The following is a 21,372-nucleotide window of genomic DNA, read 5'->3' on the forward strand; positions in this document are numbered from 1 at the left end:
TGAACGACCTACATACATTCAGTGAAAGATAATTCCAAGGAGTTTATGTAAAACTCGTCTACAGATGTAACCTAACGTTCATCTAAGCACTGGGATCGTTTCTCTTCTGATCTAAAATATCAAGGCACCGGCGTCTATAAAATTTATTAACACAGTTTCAAAAACATTTTGAAATCTGCCCAGTTTAAGAGGAGCCATGACCACCCGGCAGAGCCGGGGCTGGAAACCCAAGGTGTTACCTTCCCCGCGCTACTTGCCCTCTAGTGAGTCTGGCTCTTGACCATGGCTGTACACGTGAGAATCGCCCCCGAAACGTTTGACAGGACCCCGTACCTATCAAGTCGGGTCTTCCAGAGTAGAACGCGGACACGTGTTCCTGGGAAGGGCTCCCGCAGGTGGCCAGAGCTGTGCGTACTCACCACCAACGCAAGGTCTCACACGTTCTGCGGCTAATGCGGTTCAGCGTTCAAACAACGTCACGTGCAAACGGACTCAGGGGGCCCTGCAAGACGCAGTGCGGAAGAGCAGAACCCAGGCTACCCACCTACTTCTAGTCACCCTGCTTCCAAGGTGGAATGCATTCCGGAGCACGACTCCCGCCCTAAGGCCCGTCAGGGTCAGGAATGAGAGCCCACGAAGCCTAACGGCCGAGTATCATCAATTTATTAGAGCCGCTGGCTCAAGCGTCTGCAATGGTGACTTCCACCTCGACCCCGGGCTCAATGCTGATGGAAGTGATCTGCTTGACGATCTCGGAAGGGCTGTGCAGGTCAATGAGGCGCTTGTGGATCCTCATCTGGAAACGGTCCCAAGTCTTGGAACCTTCCCCGCAGGGGGTTTTCCTCGTCGTTATTCTCAGGGTCTGCAGCGGAACACAGAGGACACCAGGCACCCAGGCTGCGGGGGCGCCGCGCTCCGCAACCTCCCGGCGGGGCGCTCCCAACAGCAGGGCTGCGCGCTCGGCCCGAAGCCGCCCGGCGGCCCCCCGCGCCCCGGAGCGCCAAAGCTCTCACCTTGGTGGGCATCCGCACCGGCCCCTTCACCTTGAGATTCTTCTCCTTCGCGCCTCTTATCAGGTCGGCACACACTGCAAGCGGGGAAAGGCGTCTGGGCCCTCGCTCACGACAGGGGCGGCCTCAGCGGCCGCAAGGCCGCCGGCTCAGAATAGCGTACGCGACTATCACCGCAACTCAACCCAGTAAGCATCTCCTCATCGCCAACGGCGGGGGGAGGGCGCGGTCCACGCCGAGGGGCCGTCCTTGCTCGGCCTCCTCGGGCGACGCGCCTCACCGCCGCGAGCCTCACCAGCCCAGCTCGCCGCTGCTCCCACCCGAGTCCGTCCCTCCCCCCTCCCCCCTCCCCCGCCCCGGAGCCACCGCACTGACCCTTCTCCAGCGACTTCACGTTGCGGCTGGTGAGAGTGATCCTAATCCGGTGGATCGCCACCTCGGGCTCCACAGGAGTCTTTCCGGTGTCCTTAAAAGCCTGTTGCCCCACAGGTGAGAAAAAGCACCTCAGAGGCAGCCTATCACCTCCCGGGGACGAGCGCGCTCACCAGCCCCCTTCCCCGGATAAACGAGTCCCGTCTCCCCCCACCAGCCGGGCACCCCCGCGCCCACCCCCCCGAGACCCGACCGGGACGCCCCCGACTCACCATGGCTGCGGTGCGGCCTCCTGACCGACTTGTTCCTCCACGAGAGCGAACAGCGGTGAGTCAGGAGCGGGGGCGGGAAACCCGAAAACCCGCTGCAGCTGCTACCGCGTCTTCCTCCAAGAGGAACGCGTGCGGCCTGCCGGGCCCTTATATAGCCGCGCTCACGTCTGCATCCGGGTCCCGGGCGCCCCTCCACGCTGCCCCGGAAGAGGAATCGCCTGGCGGGCTCTAAGGCGGCGGCGCGAGCAGAGGGGCGGCCAGATGCGGCCGCGCGCGCCCCCTGTCAGCTCGGCGGAGTCAGAGCGCCGTCGGGTGCGGCGCCGCCGCGGTCCTTAGGGCACCTGGCGGGGATGATGGGGAGATTGCGGCCTGGCCTAAAACTCCACAAACTCCTCCGTCCTGGTGCGCTGACCGCCGGCCTCTGCGGAGTCAGAACAACTCCTGTGCTTGTGGCTTCTACCCTGCAAAGCTTCTTCCCGTACAAACCGAATCACTCGTGCTCTAAACAAACGGGTAACGCTTCTGAGTTAACTCAGGTGGATATTATAGGGGAAATGACTGATAACCTGGGTCCGTTTTTACTCTTTAAATTAGCCGTTATTTTTCATAGCCTGGAACATTCCTTCGCGGTATTTCATCTTCTGGCTCCCCAGACCGGCAGAAGCATGTGCGGTCTGTTTCTGAAAAGCACCTGAGCGTGGTTCTTTCCCTTCCCAGGACGCGAGGAGCACGCCGGGCTGCCGCGACTACCCCGTGTTTGTCGTGCAACCCAGGCCCCGCTTGGAGACCCCGGCTCTCCACCTAATTCGAAAGCGTGTTATCTCCGGATAAAGTGATGTTGGATGAGACCCTTGAGGACCTCCCTAATACTCCCTAATACTAGGACAAAGTACAGTGGACAGCCCGAGAGCGGGCAGCTGACCTGGGTGGCCAGGAGAGATGAGGAGGACACATATTCTTAAGGATGACGGAGTGGTTACGTAGGACGAAGTAGGTGAGTTGGGTTTTGATACGGGTAGAAGCAAGAGTAAATAACGTCGTGTTGTTTTACAGGTGAACCTGAGGGCGGAAGAGTTATTTGCTCAGCCCCACAGATCTGACCCCTCCAATTAGGGGCCTTTCTTGAGCCTTTCACTTCTGTTCCTTGGGGGGGAATTATACTTAAAACGTATATCAAATAATACCATTGGCTTACTTGTTTGGTGATAATCAGGCACCGCTAATACCTGGCTTTCTTCGGCTCACAAAGAATACCTACTAGATTTTGCTTCCATTTAACAAATAACTTAAATGTCAAAATTCGGATATTTTCCAGTTCAGTTATTTTAAAATGTCATGCATTGGCTGTAAATACTTTATTAGTAGAATTTGCAGCAGAAAGTCCGAAAACCAGCATTCTTGTTTTACTAGTTGCAACCTAAATGAGACTTCAAAACTTAGGGCTTTCATGTGTTGGCGTGGCTACCAGCCACAAACAGACAAAAAATGCAGTTGCCCAAGCTCCCTGGGCGGTGATCAACCACCGTTGCATTAATACCGAGTACGAATCTTCAGAGAAAGCTTACTTGAGTAGCATTCAAGTTTTACCAGTGCTCAAAAGACAGCCAGAAATTCAATGGTGGAGTGCTTGAGGAGTACATTTGTGGGTTTTTTTCAATAACAAATCTGGTACGTCTATTCTTAGGTTTCCTTGATTATAGAAAAAGAACTTCAGCATAGTAAAAGGCAAGATATGGCCCAGCATTTATGGGAAAAGTGATTGATGTGACTAGGTACTAAGGAAACAGCTGGTTGAGATATTAGACAAATACAACAAAAAGCTCACTATTTTGAAGTTTATAAGATTTCGTTTCAAACATTTTGTCATATTTTCCTCTTGAAAGTTATCAACTGCGGTAGTCCCCAGATTTCAATTAAAAGTGTAATATTCTAACATTAGTTGTGAGATATTCATTGGAGAAAAATTAAAAATTAACAGTAAGCTCAAAAGAAGAATAAAATACAGAATCCCACATTCAGAGATAGACCACCTGTTTACACTTTCAGAAACATACATATCCCTTTAAAATGTGAGCTTATACTGTATATACAGTTTGGTAAGCTTTATCCACAGAATATTTTGCACAATAAATATGCTTCTGCAACATTCCTTTTAATGACTGTACTGTATGGATGGGTCATTCATGATTTATTTAACTAGTTCTCTGTTTTTAAACACTTAAGGTGTTTTCCCCGCTTCACTCTTACAAACAGTACCATGAGGTACATGCTTCTAGACCGGGATTTCTCAGTCTCAGCACAGTTGACATTTGGGGACACATGAGTCTTTCCTATGCATTGTAGGATGTTTAGCGGTATCCTGGCCTCTGCCCACTAGGTGCCTGTACCAGGCCCTCCCCTTCAGTTGTGACAGACGTGTCCCTAGACATTGTCAAATATCCCCTGTGGGGCAAGACCACCCCCAGATGAGAACCACTGCTGTAGACACATCTTTCAACTCAGCCTTAATGCCTTAGATCAATGACTAGATACACTTATTCTTTGGTGGCTTCATCAAAGGATAGGCATATTTTAAATACTTTGGTATAAGTAAATCGCCCTCTGGGAAGGTTACGCCCCAATAGATACTTCTTCCAGCAGTGCAATGAAGATTTCAGTGTGAATAACAGAATTAAATTTCTGTCTCATTTTAAAATTTAAAAATATTCTTAAAAAATTTTTTATTTAAGTATAGTTGATTTACAATGTTGTGTTAGTTTCTGCTGGACAGCAAAGTGATTCAGAATATGTGTATTCTTTTTCATATTCTTTTCCACTATGGTTTATCACAGGATATTGATTATAGTTCCCTGTGCTCTACAGTAGGACCTTGTTGCTTATCCATCCTGCATATCATAGTTTGCATCTGCTCACCCCAAACTCCCAATCTTTTCCTTCCCCACTCCCCCTTCCCCTTGGGAACCACACGTCTGTTTAAGAATTATTCTTCAGACCATTACAAAGTCTGTGTTTTCAATATCTGTATCCACATCCTTCCTTCACTAATTTTTGTAGTTCTTTGAAAAGTATCTTGTAAAGCCTTTTACTGCAGGTATTTGTGTCTTTCTGTGGACAGCCATCTACTGGTCTTTCGCTGCAATGACAGTGTCATCAAACTATTACACTTCCAAAAGGAAATTAACAGCAGTTAAAAGTGACTCAATTCATGGTACCCATGTATATGTGTATGAAGAAAATGCTAAAGACAGATTGTCAGATGAGTCTGCTTAGACAGTATTTTTTGGTATAATTTTTGATCTAAATAAAATTGATGGGAAAACTCATCAGTGTGAATTTTCAGAATAAAAGCCAGAAAGAAAAAGAATAAAAACTTTCTCTTGTGCCCACCCGTGCTGTATGCTGAGGGGGTGAAATGTAGAGGCAGTTCCTTGGCTTTCCTAGGGTTACAGGTGAGGATTAGAGCATAGGATAGTAGCCAGCACCATTGCAAATGGACTACCTGTGTTAACCTCAATCTCTTTCATCCTCGCATCAACCTTGGATCCATATTTTGTAGCTATGAGGAAGCTGAGCTTAGGTGACAGGAGGTCACAGGAAAAGCCAGTGTTTGAACCCCAGAGCCTGCGTCTTGGCCACTATGCTAGACTATTTCTCAGTATATTTTAGGTCTAATCTTTATCCCTAGTAACATTAGTATATCTGAGAGATTAAAATCCTATTATGTTAAATAAAATGAAATAGAAGGGCTTTATAGATTTCACTTTAGTTGGGATCAGAAATTTCACTGAGCTACTAATATGTGTTCATTTTAAGGTAGAATCCCCATTTAAAAAAAATTTTTATTGGAGTATAGTTGATTTACAATGTTGTGTTAGTTTCAGGTGTACAGCAAAGTGAATCAGTTATACGTATACATGTATCCACGCTTTTTTAGCTTCTTTTCCCATATAGGCCATTACAGAGTATTGAGTAGAGTTCCCTGTGCTGTACAGTAGGTCCTTATTAGTTATCTGTTATATATATATAGTAGTGTGTATATGTCAATCCCAATCTGCCAATTTATCCCTCCCCACCCCGTCCCCTGCTCTCCCCCTGGTAACTATAAGTTTGTTTTCTAGAGTTCTATCTGTGACTCTATTTCTGTTTTGTAAATAAGTTCATTTTTTTAGATTCCACATGTAAGTGATATCATATTATATTTGTCTTTCTCTGTCTGACTGACTTCACTCAGTATGATTAGGTCTAGGTCCATCCATGTTGCTGCAAATGGCATTATTTTGTTCTTTTTTATGGCTGAGTAGTATTCCATTGTATATATGTACCACATCTTCTTTATCCATAGAATCCCTATTTTTTAACTCTTTCGATCTGAGTTTGAAGTTCTGTAGACCCACAGTCAACGTAACTCTATTTGCTCAGTAACATTGCTCACTAAAGTGAGGACCAGGGACGCAGGAAGATCTTTTCACTGAGAATGATTCATATGCAGCATGCATCGGGGGTGGTACTTTTCAATCATATTTAACTGCCGAGCTCCCGAAATTCTCTGTAGGGGTGGAGCTGAATGTTCTGCCCTCTAGGCCTCCTAGTACTCTCCTCCCCACCCTGTCATCCTCCTATTCCCAGGCGTGCGGGCCTAGAGATTCTAAGGATCCTTGAAATATACAGCCTGAAGAATTACACATGCCATTTCCTAGCTTTCACAGGTAAACTGCAGAGGATTTCCACGGCCACACTTTTTGATTCTGATGTCATGCAGGGGAGCCAGGGCTATATTTATCTATCAGCCACTTTTTCCTGGACTTCTGCTTCCCATGTTATATAGAATTCGTACAATTTTTAGAAAAGATTTCTACCATTTGCCATCCTTCGTGAGAAGTTCGGAGCCCCTGGTCTTCACCACACACGAATTCTGCCATGCTGCTCCTGTGTGGTGGACACCCTCAAATGCGACCCCCCCCGCATGCCTCCACCACCCGTGATTCCTGTGCTGGTGATTCACGCACTCTTCTTGATTGAGGGAACCTCGGACTTGCTTCTAAGGAGTAGAATTCAGGGAAAGCGCTGGGCTGTCACTCCCACGAATAGATTAACTGAGATGCTGACCCCTGCCCTGCTGGCTGGCCCCTCCCTTGCAGCTTTGGTGGAGTGGCTGCCACATGGAAGCTGTGGGATGGAGAGGCCCACGGGCAAGGAGCGAGGGCAGCCTGTGGCCCATGGCCAGCCAGGAACTGAGGCTCGTGGTGCACCAGCCCCAAAGAACTGAGATGCTACCGACAACCGTGGGCTTTGGGAGCTGATCTCTCCCTGGAGGAGCCCACACCTGAGCGCAGCCTTCACAAGGGACCCTGAACGGCGGACCCTCCTGAGCCCTCCTGGATTCCTGACACACAGGAAACGAGGTCGTAACTGTGTGTTGTTTTCATCTGCACACTGTGCGGTAACTTTCTGTTCAACAGTAGGTATAACTACGACACTGTGAATACACAACATCTTTATACTTTGGTGAAATCAGATGAAAACGGTCATCGGGGGTCCCTAAAGGGTGACCTGACGCGATATGTGATTAGCCAGCTCTGAACTGCTTTGCGCACGTGGTCACAGGGGGTGTGGAATTACGAACTGGTGTGTAAGAGAGCCCTGTCCTCCAGGGTTCCTTCTTGTTGCCTTTGAGAAACGTTGCTTTCCTGCCAACAGCACGGTGGCTTCTCTTCCTCTTAATCCTGAGCTCAGAGCCGCCTGATGAGCTTGTCTCCAGTGGTGCCTCTGACATTGTCGGCTGAGGAGGTCACCGTAGAGGAGCTGCCGTACCTCCTTTCAAGTTCCTTTAGAGCCGAATTCATAATTGCAATTTGAGAGATCTTAATTCTCCACTGATAAGTTCTTGGTCATTTGAAACCCACTTAAAGTGGCGACTTTTTTTCTTTCTGTCTTTTTTTTCTTCTTTTCTTAAGGCTATTCCTTTGGACAGACCGATCACAAGTACAATAGAATCTGTAATTAAAAAAACTCCTTACAAACAAAAGTCCAGGACCAGATGGCTTCACAGCCGAATTTTACCAAACATAGAGAGAAGAACTTATACCGGTCCTTCTCAAACTCTTCCAAAAGATTGAAGATGAGGGAACACTCCCAAAGACATTCTGTGAAGCTCCCATCACCCTGATACCAAAACCAGACAAAGACACCACCAACAAAGGAAATCACAGGCCAGGGCTACTCCTTACACAGATACTCATGGGCTGACTGCTGTGTCCCTGCCGAGTTCCAGACACTGGGAATACAACAGGAAATGAGGCACTTCATTCCCGCCTCAGGCAACATGCATTTTAGCGGAAGAGACACAGGCCTTGCTGCAAAGCCAATCAGAATTTCAGACAGTAATCGCCTCTTTGAGGAAAACAACGTAGGAGGAGTGGGGGGAGCACGGCTGAGGGGCAGAGGCTTCCGGGTTAGGGAGGGCCTCCGCGAGGGCGCATCAGTCCAGGCTCCTGGTTTCCAAGCTACTGAAACCACTTCTGCATCACGTTGGGAAGGTTAAAATGTAGTAGAAGAACGCGTAGCACAGCGGGAGAACCACCCCCGGAGAGCCCGCAACAGAAGAAATTCCCCAGGCGGGACCTGAGGCTGAGCCCCTGGCTGCAGCAGGGTCTCCTGCCCCCAGCTGCAAACAGGACGCTGTATCGAAGCCACTGCCTCAGACACCCCTGGAAGCTGATCTCTGTGCTGATGGAGACAGCTCTGTTAGAGACAAGTTCAGTCAGAGATGAGTGTTAGATCTCTAAAGCCACGTGTACTATAGATGTTAAAGCCCAAGGCGGAAGGACGAGCCAGTAATACTAATGCTTTGTTTAAAATTGGGATACTCTGTTTGTCATGGATTATTTTGCTTTTTAAAAAACATGGCATTGCGATATGGTTTTTCTCAGTTACTGAGTTTTTTGGGGTGAGCACGTCCCAAGGCCTTGCCCTGGTCCCGGCTCTGATGGCACATCTAAGAGAAGCAGAGGGGACACTGGACAGGGTTTGTGAGGACGTGCGTAAGGCCACTTACTGGGTGTGCCACCTCGAGAGTGTCTTTTCATCTGCATGAGCCTCAGTCTTCTTGTTTGTGAAAGGAGGGTGTTGAACTCGGTGATCTTCCAGCTTTGAACGGCTTTTTCCTGGAAGCAAACAGATCCAAGGAGGTACCGCCACCATCAACATATTGCCAGACACGCAAGATGGCTTTGGCCTCTCCTGTCTCTCCTTCCTGCTCCCCAGCACGGGAGGAGCTGGATTCAGAATCCACAGGGGAGGAGGCTTGAAATAGCAGATGAGGGTCCCCTCTTCCCATTTCAAGTCCTTTGACCCAGGGTGGCCATTCATCCGATTTGGTCAGAACAGCTTCAGTACATGACCAAGGTATTATTATTATTAGTGCCAACTTTCACTCAAGAGTGCCCCAATTTGGATTATAAATTTTATGGTCTCCTTACTCAAGCCCAAGTCTAACTGGTAACAGTGGAGGGGAAAGGTTAGAATTTGGATCAGTTTAGAGTTTTAAACTGAACAGGAATGAGTTTTAGTAACTTGAAGTTACCAGAAAGTCACAGACTCTTTTCTAGATTTGTATTAAGGGATGGGAAGAGATGATTTGAACAATACCATTGAAACCATTAGCTCGAAGATAAATTAAAACTTTTCCATGTTTATACCCCACTGGATTGGGACTCATCAAGAAACTGATTGCTAAGCAAGACCTTCCACATTCTGTGATTATTTTTTAAAAATTATCCCATGGTTTCTTTTGGTAATTTTATGATTTCCTTTTGGAATGAATTTAGAATATTATCACATGCCTTTTCAACAACTCAGCAGGTGTTCACATGATTTTTGTTTTTTGGTCTACTAATGTGGTGAATAGATGTCTTAATATTGAGCCTTTCTTGCATTCCTGGAATAACACTTTGCTCTTCACAAAGCATATTACAAATGAGATTGTAAGATCTGTGTGTGTGTGTGTGCATATTGATATACTGGTGCCAAAGAAACAAATTTGGAAGCTTTTCCTTCATGCCCTAGAAAAGTGTATGGAGTAGTGTGGTTATGGGTGCCTTAAAGAATTTGGCAGAATATGTGTTTTATTGAGAGGTAACGATAACCTTTAATTCTCTCTGTGGTAATTGATTTGCCTTGATCTCCCTTTCCTGGGGTCAGTTTTGGCAATTTATAATTTTCTAGAACAGTGATTCTCAAACTTTTTGGTATTAGGAACTCTTTATATGCTTAAAAATTATTGAAGACCCCAAAGAGCTTTTGTGGCTTCTATCTACTGATATTTGCTATAATAGAGACAAAAATTGGGAAATTTAAAAACATTCGCTTATTTAAAAATAATAACAGATTTATTAATTGCTAACATATTTTTATGAAAAATAAGGATATTTTCCACAACAAAAAAGTTTAGTAAGAAAAATGGCATTGTTTTTACATTTTTGTAAATCTCTTTAAGTCGGGCTTAATAGAGGAAGAAAACTCAATTTTCATACCTGCTTCTGCGTTCCGTCTGTCACAATATGTTGTTTGGTTGAAGCGCAGATACGTAGTTGGTAAAAGGAGGAGGATTTTAATAACCTTTTCAGATACTCGTGGATATTCTTTGATGCACTAAAATTGGATAAGTGGTAGTTTCTTAAAGATTAGTTACAGGGCTTCCCTGGTGGCGCAGTGGTTGCGAGTCCGCCTGCCAATGCAGGGGACACGGGTTCGTGCCCCGGTCCGGGAAGATCCCACATGCCGCGGAGCGGCTAGGCCCGTGAGCCATGGCCGCTGAGCCTGCGCGTCTGGAGCCTGTGCTCCGCAATGGGAGAGGCCACAACAGTGAGAGGCCCGCGTACCGGAAAAAAAAAAAAAAAAAAAAAATTAGTTACAATGGGAGTCTGAAACCATATCAGTGACTTTTCTGTACTCTCTTACATTAAAAAATATTGGTCTCTCTTGTACCTTGAATGGATCTTTTACCTTTACTCATGCATAATTTTGCAACATTGTGCATTGGTCATTTGGAAAATATTGATTCACTGACTTACAGACATCTAAATGTTGACATATTTCATTATATAATATTAAAAAATCATGTCTATTAACATCATTACTTATCTTGTAAGAAAAGTTGTTATGTATTGGGACGCTGTGAAGTTCATGGTGGCAGATACAAGTTTTCCAAAGTTTTAATTTTTGCTTAAAGCCCAAATTTTTATCATTGATAATTGGTTACTAATTGTTTTCCTTGTTGATGGGCTCACTTCATTCATTCCCGAGGAAATGTCTGCCAGATACTCGTGTCTGAATAACCACTGTTTGTCTTTCAGTTCTTTGGGATATATATTAAAAGTGGGACTGCTGGATCACATGGTAGTTCCTTTTTAAATTATCTGAGGAACCTCTATACTGTTTCAATACTCAATAGAGGCTGCATAATTTTACTGTTCCACCAATAGTGCACAAGCATTTCAATTTCTTCACATCCTTAACACTTGATATTTCGGGTTTTTTGGATAGTAGTCATCCTAATGGATGTTAGGTGATATCTCATTTTGGTTTTGATTTGCATTTCTGTGATGATTAGTGATGCTGAGCATCTTTTCATATGCTTTGTATATCTTCGCTGGTGGAAATGTCTATTTAATTCCTTTGCCATTTTAAATTCAAGGAATTTAATGTTAGTCGTTGAATTGTAGGAGTTTATTGTATATTCTGGATATTAACCCGTTATCAGATATATGATTTGCAAATATTTTCTCTCATTCCCTAGGTTGCTTTTTCACTTTGTTTCCTTTCATGTGCAGATGTTTTTAAGTTTGATGTAGTCCCATTCATTCATTTTTGCTTTTGTAGCCTGTGCCTTTAGTGTCATATCCAAGAAATTATTGCCAAGTCCAATATCATGAAGGTTTTCTCCTAGGAATTTTATAGTTTTAGGTCTTATGTTTAGATCTTTAATCCATTATTTAAAATATTTATTTATTTTATTTATTTATTTGGTTGTGCTGGGTATTAGTTGCGGCATATGAGATCTTCTTTGCCCCGTGCAGGCTCTTTTAGTTGCAGCATGTGGGCTCTTTTAGTTGCGGCATGTGGGATCTAGTTCCCTGACCAGGGATTGAACTCGGGTCCTCTGCATTGGGAGTGCAGATTCTTAACCACTGGACCACCAGGGAAGTCCCAAGATCTTTAATCCATTTTGAGTTAATTTTTGTGTATAGTATAAGATAAGGGTCCAGTGTCATTCTTTTTCATGAGGATATCCAGTTTTCCCAGAACCATGTGTTCAAGAGACCGTCCTTTCCCCTTGAGTGGCCTTGGCACCCTTGTCAAAAATCGTTTGACCATATAAGTGAGGGTTTATTTCTGGGCTCTTTATTCTATTCCATTGGTCTATGTGTCTGTCTTTATGCCAGTACTACGCTGTTTTGCTTACTGTGGCTTTGTAATATGTTTTGAAACAGGAAGTGTGAGGATTTCAAATTTGTTCTTTTCCAAAATTGTTTTGGTTTTTAGGAGTCCCTTGAAATGCCATATGAATTTTAGGATGAACTTTTCTAGTTCTGAAAAATTGCCATCTGGATTTTGATAGGGATTGTGTTGAATTTGTAGATCACTTTGAGTAGTATGGACATTCTTAGCAATATTAAAATCTTCCAATCCATGAACGTGAAATGTCTTTCCATTTACCTGTGTCTTCTTTAATTTCTTTCAGCAACGTTCTGTAGTTTTCAGCATACAAGTCTTCCACATCCTTGGCTAGATTTATTCCTAAGTATTTTATTCTTTTTGATGTATTATAAATGGAGTTTTCTTCATTTCCTTTTCACTGTTAATCTATAGAAATGCAAGTGATTTTTGTGACTATTCATTTTTAAATAAATGTTTATATTATAAAGAATTTTTAGAAATTGGAAAAAAAGAGAAGTTTAAAAAAGAAAGAACTAAAGGAGACATCCACAGTCTCCCAGACAGCCAGTCCCAGACAAACAAAACTTTGCTTTCAGTCTTTTTCTCTGTATGTTTTAAGAAAAACGTGTTGACTTAAAAATGGTAATAATCAAACTGATACAAAGTTTTGGATTCTGCCCTGTTCAGTTAACAATGTAGTACAGGTATTTCTATGTTATTACCACCATCATAATATTTTGAATCAACTGTGTATTGTACTTTATTTAATCATTCTGGACATTTACCTTGTTTTGAATTTTTCTCCAGAATAAATGACCCTTAGTGAACATTCTGTTAATTAAAATGCTTATTTTGTAGTATTTTCTAAGATGGATTTCCAGAGACATAATTTTTGAGTCAGTGAATATAAATGCTTTTGAGAATCTTGACATACGTTGCCAAACTGCAGCTGCTTTCCAAAAAATTGTATTCTGTAGTGTCACCAGCAGTGTATGGAAGCTCCTGTTTTACCACAACTTCTTTAGCATTAAGAATTTTGTGCATGTATGTACTTTTAAGACACCCTATTCTTAATTTGCAGTTCTTAGTACTTGTGAGATAACATTTTCCTCTTTTTCATATTTGTCCCCTATGTGTTTTCTTTATTGTGAATTGACTTTTCAAGATTTTTTTTTTTTTGCATGGGCCTCTCACTGTTGTGGCCTCTCCCGTTGCGGAGCACAGGCTCCGGACGCACAGGCTCAGCAGCCATGGCTCACGGGCCCAGCCGCTCCACGGCATGTGGGATCTTCCCGGACTGGGGCACGAACCCGTGTCCCCTGCATCGGCAGGCGGACTCTCAACCACTGTGCCACCAGGGAAGCCTGATTTTTCATTTTTATTTGTAGGTGTTCTTTATAGACAGAACATTAACCTTTTTTTTTCAGTCACATTTTGGCTAAATATTTTTCTCAGCCCATTGTCCATATTTTATTTATTCGTATTTTAATATCCAGAAGTTATAATTTTTATATAATTAAATCTGGCAATCTCCTTTATACATTTTTTCACTGCTTCTATAAGAGCTTAGAAATCCCTTCCAGGGGCTTCCCTGGTGGCTCAGTGGTTAAGAATCCACCTGCCGATGCAGGGGACACGGGTTCAAGCCCTGGTCCGGGAAGATCCTACATGCCGCGGGGCAACTAAGCCCGTGCGCCACAACTACTGAGCCTGCGCTCTAGAGCCCACGAGCCACAACTACTGAGCCAGCGTGCCACAACTACTGAAGCCCACACGCCTAGAGCCCGTGCTCCGCAACAAGAGAAGCCACCGCAATGCGAAGCCCGTGTACCGCAACGAAGAGTAGGCCCCGCTCACTGCAACTAGAGGAAGCCCGCGTGCAGCAACGAAGACCCAACGCAGCCAAAAATAAATAAGTAAATAAATAAAAGTTAAAACCCCCAAACACTGCTTAAGGAAAACAGAAATGAAATCCCTTCCTCCTGCAAATTTGTATTAACTATTCAATTCTATTTTCTTCCAGTTTTACAGATGCTCTCTAATCCATCTGGAAATGATTTTGGTATGTGGTATGTAAAGTATTTATTTAAAAAAATATATAGTTTTAGTAAAACGGTTGGTGGTAGGCTAAAAGCTCCTTGAAAACAGGAAGCATGACTGATTCCCTCTTTGGTCTCCTCGACTTTCCCAGACAGAAGAGTCACCAAACCCAGCTACAGTCGGGAGAGATGGTCCCCCCCCTCCCCTCTGCTGGGAGACACTGGCTGTCTGTCCTCTGAGTGTCCTGACATCTCCGCAGGGGCTGCCCCCCACCAACAACCTTCCACATTTGCAGGCAGGGAGAAGACTACCCCAGCAGTTAGCCAGCAGCTGTTCTGATTTCAGCTCTTCGTACACCCCTCCACCCTCTCCCCTGGCAGTATTTCCCGGAAGGCGCCTCCATAGAGCTTTCTCCTTCCGTCTCTAGGGTAGCCTAGGCTACTTTGCCCAGACATCCTCTTCAGGGTAAATTTCTTTTCCATTTGAACAGCTCCTCCACAGTTAAGGAGAAGCCATTATTTCCTGGTTACCTTTTTGTCTTTTTGATGGGGAGAGGCAGAGGGATTGTGGGAGGCAACCAACTAATAGTCCCAACTTCTTAGTGATCTCTTCCATGAAGTCTTTGAGCCTTTTTTCAAAGAAAGTACCAATAGGGGCTCCTACTACTCTCATGCGTGCCTGAAGTTGTGAGTTCCAACTACAGGTCTGACTCTGGGACCCTCATTAAAGAATTAGGAAAAAAACAAACAAACAACAAAAAAACACCTCTTTAAAATTGGATTTTTATTGCTTAAAGAGGAATCTGCAAAATAAGGAGAGTGGGGAGAATGCAGATAAATGTAATCTAAAAGCTGTCCTCACATCCAATTAAAGCCAGTACTGGATAGAGGACCTGTTAGAAAATAGAAGAATAAACTGTTGAATGTCTCTCCATCATTTTCTCTCTTAACGCCCTAGTGGAGGGGCTGATAAGTACCAGAATGCCCAGAATATGGACAGCAAGAAAGCCAAAAGAGAAGATCCTAAACAATCCACTAATCGCATACTCAAGCCTGAATTTAATCGACTCTTTTGCAGAAACAAATTTGTCTTGGTAATTAATGGGTTATTCTAGCTCAAGTTACAGTAGCAGGAAATTCTGCAATAATTGTGGAAAGATACACTCCAGTAGACAGTGAATGATAGTCATGTGATCTACCCAGAGTAGACCAGTGTGACCCTTGTCACGACATTCATTTGAGAAAACAGGCTATTTTTCTGTCTTAAAAAAGATTCTTATTCTTCATATTGTGGCAGAATTGACATTTCTTAAGGACTTAAAGATTACTCAGCGTTTGACAAATGTTTGGTCAGACGGACTGAGGAGTGTGTTCTAATATGATTCACCATTCCTGAAAGGGAGAAAATCTACTTCCAGTTCTGAAGTCAGGGAAATTCTGTAACTTGACTCCTCTGTAAGGGGACTTGCTTCTGGCATTGCCTGCCTTTATTCTGTCAAGTATTTTCCTCCTTTCCCTTTACGTTGCTTCTGGCTGCACTCTATTATTCCATAGACCTTTAGGTTTTCCCTCTTTGTAATTTGATTCAGCAGTGGTCAGGAAGCTGTCCTGCCTTAGTTTAGTCCTTCTCAAAGGACTAAACTAAGCTTCTGCTTTCCTTAGCTGAATGGGTGGCTTGGTTTTTTTCTTTTAGGCTTTTGAGGGAGATTGTACTATTTTATTACCCTAGTAAAAAGAAAGTATGGATTTCCCATAGTGAGTTGATGCACACGTATCAGAGTAATCAAAAGGAATATTTAGTTCAATCACTTTGATATTGTTTGTTTCTTAAGATTCTTTTCATAGAGAAAGCACATTAAAATATGTCCCTATCTCCACCTTCTCCTAAGACACAGCCACACACTCAATTTCTTCTTTTTATTTTTTTAAATTTTGTTTTGATTTTCATCAGTTATACATAAATGTCAGTTGAAGAGTCAAATAATCGCACTAGAATTATTGCCCCCCCAAATCCCTCTAGGATGCCACACCAACTCTTAGAGTCTTGTAACCACTGTTAACTCTCTTTTGCTGTCGGTTTTGGTGTCAGAGTTCGCACCTATAAATAGTGTGCTTATGCGGACACTTCTTGATTTTTTTAGTTTTAGGTATTATTTAGTGATTTCTCTCTTTGGAAAATTAGGATTTAGTTTTTTCTCACTCCTCTTCCTGTTACCTATAGTCATAATTCCCCTCCATTGAACCTTTCATCATTTTTATGTTATAGCTTTTGTTAGACCAACATACAACATTGCATTATTAGAGCTATACACGGCTATTTTAAACTGAATCATTTCTTACGCAGCATTTGCTTTTTTTGTGTTGCCCAACTTTTCATGTCCCCTAAAGTTAGTAAACTTTTTGTTTCATTTGCTTTGTTTTCTCCATACTCATCATTAAGTTAAATGCAAACTCTCCTCAAATTGTGGAAATGTTCCTTCAGTCCATTCAAACACAGATATTCGTTTTATCGTCTTTGAGTCTTCGGACCTGCTCTAATCTGCACTAGTGCACAATTGACAGCTTGTCATCTTTACTCACCATCAGCCTTGGAGATTCCCTTTGTCTCTCTATTGTATTGATTTCCTGCATCCTGTGTTTTCTTCTTCTTTGGTTTATACTCTTGCTTTAGTGGAGTAAACCCTCAGGTAGTTTTCTGAGAAAGGGTGCATAGTAGTAAATTTTTGAGACCTTGCATGTCTGGAGAGGTCTTTAGTCAGGTTGTCCATTCAACTGATAGTTTGGCTGGGTATAGAATTCTAAGTTGGAAATGTTTTTCCCTCAGAATTTTATAAGTAGTAGCCTCTATTATCTTTTAGAATCCTTATCTCTGGTATGTGATCTGGATTTTTAAAAAAATTTCTGCAAGCTTTTAGGACTTTCACGTTGCCCCTACTGTTCTAAAATCTTATCGTGATATGTCTTCTTGTAGTGTGTTTTCATTCATTGTCTGGGAAATCAGTATTACATCTTTTCAATCTGGAGAGTTTTGTTTCCTAAATTGTTGATACTTTTCTCCTATTCTCCATGTTTTCTCTTCCTGGAACTTCTAAAATTTGGATATTAGATTTCCCAGACTGAGCCTCCAATTGCCTTGTCTTGCTATTTTCAATATTTTACTTTTCTTCTACTTTCTGAGAAATTTGTTTATATTTGTGTCAATTTTTCTAATGAATTTTAACTTATATTTTTATTATAGCTTTAACTTCCAAGCACTCTTTACTGTTTTCTAGGTTAAAAAAAATAGAACCTTGTTTTTTTCAAGTAGCCAATAGCTCCTTTTCTATGTCTCTAAGGATAGTTAAGATTTTTTTGATCTTCCTCTTTCATATTAAAGGCTTTTTTTATAAAAGAAATAAACCAAGCTGCCTGCTCCTATTTAACAGTGGGGCACTAAAAAGCTGACCGGTAACTGTGCACATGTGGATGTACCTTTAAGGATGAAAGCCTCACTGCTGCAGGGCATTCTGGCTGTTTTACTGGGGAATCTCCATTGTCAGTATCTTGAGGTCTAGTTTCTTGAACTATTCATATTTCCCTGCCTAGAGGGTATTAGCTTGGTTGCCAGATTCTGTGAACTTAAACAGCCAATGCTAAGACTTTGGGGTATACTATGGTATCACTCAGGTGGCATCTCAGGTTCAGGAGGACTTTCTAAGCTTTCTAAGGCATACTGAATTTACCGGCTTCCCAAATTTTGTTTCTGTGATTTTCTCTCTCCTTCCCTTTGTCCTTGTGACTAAATGCTTTGAAACATTTATGTGCTGTCACATAGGAGGCTATTAGGAGGGAGAAGAGAGAGAGAAATGAGTGTTTTTGCCCTTCGTAATTCCCTGGATTTTCCAACGCTTTCCAAGACTGTCAGGCAATTTTAAATTTTGGAAATGTATTTAATATTACCAGTAATGAAATTGGTATCCACACCATCTTAAATTAAATTTAGTTTTGCATGACCTCTTCAACTAGAACGTAATATCAACTCTTGGGTCTATACTTTTGCTTTCTCCCACTGTGCCTGGCATGGTGCTGAGGATATACTGGATGATGAAATATATGCTTGCTGAATATGTGCATAAGCATTATCTTATAATCAGGTTGATGTGAAAGAAAGGATTAAGGACACTCTATAACGATCTCCTTTTATCAGCGTTGGGCACCACATTATTTTTCTCAGATACCTTTTCTGTTTCCCTTTAAAAATCATCCCCAATGACACTATCCTAATATTTGCACCAAGTAATGCCCTCCCACAGCAGTTTTCTTGGTTGACTTTTATGAATTAGATAAAATACATCGTTTAAACATTTGAAATAATGAAGCTAAGAGTAGGGTATTCCCTGACATCACCACCATCTTACGTGGCAGAGTGGAATGGTTAAGGACATGGGTTCTGGCCCAATCACTTAGCTGTGTGACCCCGGGCAAGTTCTTAACCTCTCTGTGCTTTTCTCCTCAAATTTAAAAAGAAACTAACAATAATAGTAAATATGGGCTTCCCTGGTGGCGCAGTGGTTGAGAGTCCTCCTGCCAATGCTGGGGACACGAGTTCGTGCCCCGGTCTGGGAAGATCCCACATGCCGTGGAGCGGCTGGGCCCGTGAGCCATGGCTGCTGAGCCTGCACATCCAGAGCCTGTGCTCCGCAGCGGGAGAGGCCACAACAGTGAGAGGCCTGCATACCACAAAAGAAAAAAAAATAATAATAATAGTAAATATGATACGGTAGTTGTGAGGATTTAATTTGATATATATGTAAAATACTTTACAGTTCCTGGTACATAATACTCAATAAATTTTAGCTCTGATGATGATGACTTTTCTGAGCAGCAAAGATAGTAATTGCAAGAGTGATGAGAGCTGTGAAGGAGACAGAGAGTGAAATCTGGATGTTCATCAGATGGATGCAACTTAACCTGCACACGTTTTAGTCTTTTTCCTTCAAAGGCCACAGCCCAGTCAGCTGCTCTCTGCTTTAAACCTGAGAAAGGTCAGATAGAAATGAATTTCCCCGCACAGTGAAAAGCATGTTTACCATGATTTAGTTGGCCCGAGGAAGGCTGGCTGAAGGTAACGACAGGGCTTTTATGTACATGAGAGGGGAGCTATTGGAAGAGAGGATTCAAGGTGGTTTAAGGAACTCTTGTGCAGATTGAGGTTTGACTTCATTTTTAAATATTTGTTACTGTTGAATTCTATTATTTTTGAATAGGCAATACATTCATAGGGTTCAAACATCAAATTAATATAGAAGATATGAAGCGTACACTCTCAAGAATACTCCCATCTCACCCACCTCATTTCCTACCGATAACCACTTTTATTTCGTTTTTGTTTTTCCTTCTAAAGTTCTTATGCCAATATAAACAAATATAAACATGTATTCTTATTTTCCTTCTTTCTTTCACGAAAGGAAGCATAGTGTGGCATACTCATTTTCCTTCATCACTGTCTTACACGTTGCTTTTAATTTTAAAAATACATTATGCAGCTTTTTCCGTAACAGTAAAAGCTTCATTTATTCTCTGTGTTCATGTGCACTGTGTTTTATTATATGGACGTCTTGTCATCTAACCAGTTCTGATTGATGGATACTTGACTTGCTTTCAATCTTTTGCTGCTACAGCAATGCTGCAGTGAATGAACGTGTGCATATACCCATGAGTATATCAACAGGACAAATTTCCAGAAGTAGAATTACTGGATCACAGGATAAATGATTTTGTAATTTAAATAGATGCAACCAAATTACTTTCCATAAAGTTTATAGCAACTTGTACTCCCATTAGCAATATCTGGGAGGGCCTAATTCCCTATGTCTCACCAATTAAACCTGTCAAATTTTTAGAGTTTGGTGATGTTTTCATTTTCCGTAATGGATAATAGTATCTCTAATTAGTAGTTCTCATCTATTTAAGGATTATTCATGTTTCTGTTTCTGTGAACTCATTGTTCGTGCTTTATCTTTTCCTTATCAAATTCTAAGAGCTCTTTTTATATTAGGGAGATCTGCTTTTTGCTATGATTTGAAGTACAAATAGTTTTCCCCTAGTTTATCGTTTCTCTTTGACCTTATTCGTACTGTTAATTTTTCTCCATGCAGATATATCCCCTCTTTTTGTAGTTGAGACTATCAATTGTTTCTTTTATGACTTTGGAAAGATTTTCCAACTCTAATGTTAAAAAGAAATTTCCACTTTTCTTCTGGTACTTCCCATGACTTCATTTTTACACTTAAATCTTTGACCTATTGAGAACTTATCCTAGTGTATGTTGTGAGATCTAATTTTGGCTCCAGTTGGCCACGCAGGTGTCCCAACATAATGCCATTGAAAAGTTCATCTTTTCGCCACTGTCTTTCTTATATACTAATTCCCATATTTGAGTGTTTGAGTCTTTTTTCTGAATATTCTATTCTGTTTCAATGGCCTGTGTATTCATTTCCATTACTTAGTTTTTATACTACATATATATACTACATATTAATATCTGATAGAGTTATGCTCCTTTGTTGCTCACCTCTTTCTGAATTTTTCTGGCTCTGTTTCTTTATTTTCCATATAAATTTTAGAGTCAGTTTGTCTGGTTTCCAATTAGAGGTATATTTCACATATACATATATATTTTTACATATATATGAAATTGGATTTTTTTTGTTCTTTTCCTAACTTTGACTCATATGCTTAATTCATTTGTTTTTATTGTTTCTTTTTTCAGTTTTACTCGAGACTACACATTTTCTTTGACTTTGTTCTCCCATGGGTTCCAATATAAGTGTTTTCATTATTGTTGCTCTGGAGAGGACCTGCAGCTCTGATTTGCATTTCATTTTGACACACAGTTACTTAAGAGTTTTAAAATTTCCAGGAAAAGGATCTTCTTCTTTTCTTATTTTGTTAAAAGATTAATTTTATTTCTGTCTACTATTTTTAGGTTTTTTTTTTTTTTTTTTGCGGTACATGGGCCTCTCACTGTTGTGGCCTCTCCCGTTGCGGAGCGCAGGCTCTGGACGTGCAGGCTCAGCGGCCATGGCTCACGGGCCCAGCCACTCCGCGGCATGTGGGATCCTTCCGGACTGGGGCACGAACCCGTGTCCCCTGAATCGGCAGGTGGACTCTCAACCACTGCGCCACCAGGGAAGCCCATATTTTTAGGTTTTGAAATTTGAGGTTTTGTTCATGGCATAGGTCAGTTTTTGATGGGTGCTT

General features: G+C 42.3%; 1 protein-coding gene across 1 annotated transcript; it reads right to left on the bottom strand.

Annotated features, from left to right (window-relative positions):
* Positions 1 to 646: 646 nt before the first annotated feature.
* RPS20 (ribosomal protein S20) lies at positions 647 to 1,803 on the bottom strand. The gene is made up of 4 exons (XM_081258306.1): positions 1,655 to 1,803; positions 1,386 to 1,485; positions 1,014 to 1,087; positions 647 to 862 (listed from the first exon to the last, which is right to left on the bottom strand). The coding sequence occupies exons 1-4, from the start codon at positions 1,655 to 1,657 to the stop codon at positions 680 to 682; spliced, it is 360 nt and encodes a 119-aa protein (XP_081114432.1). The 5' UTR covers positions 1,658 to 1,803; the 3' UTR covers positions 647 to 679.
* Between the last annotated feature and the right edge of the window lie 19,569 nt (positions 1,804 to 21,372).

The sequence above is a fragment of the Mesoplodon bidens genome (assembly GCF_964165515.1).
Source record: "Mesoplodon bidens genome assembly, chromosome: 16".
Classification (NCBI taxonomy): Eukaryota; Metazoa; Chordata; class Mammalia; order Artiodactyla; family Ziphiidae; genus Mesoplodon; species Mesoplodon bidens.

Excerpts from the sequence above, each read along its gene's own strand:
- RPS20 (XM_081258306.1), bottom strand. Across the intron at positions 1,088-1,385 it reads CGTGAAGTCGCTGGAGAAGG|TGTGTGCCGACCTGATAAGA; the intron begins GTCAGTGCGGTG and ends CCCCGCTTGCAG. Across the intron at positions 863-1,013 it reads CGGTGCGGATGCCCACCAAG|ACCCTGAGAATAACGACGAG; the intron begins GTGAGAGCTTTG and ends GTTCCGCTGCAG.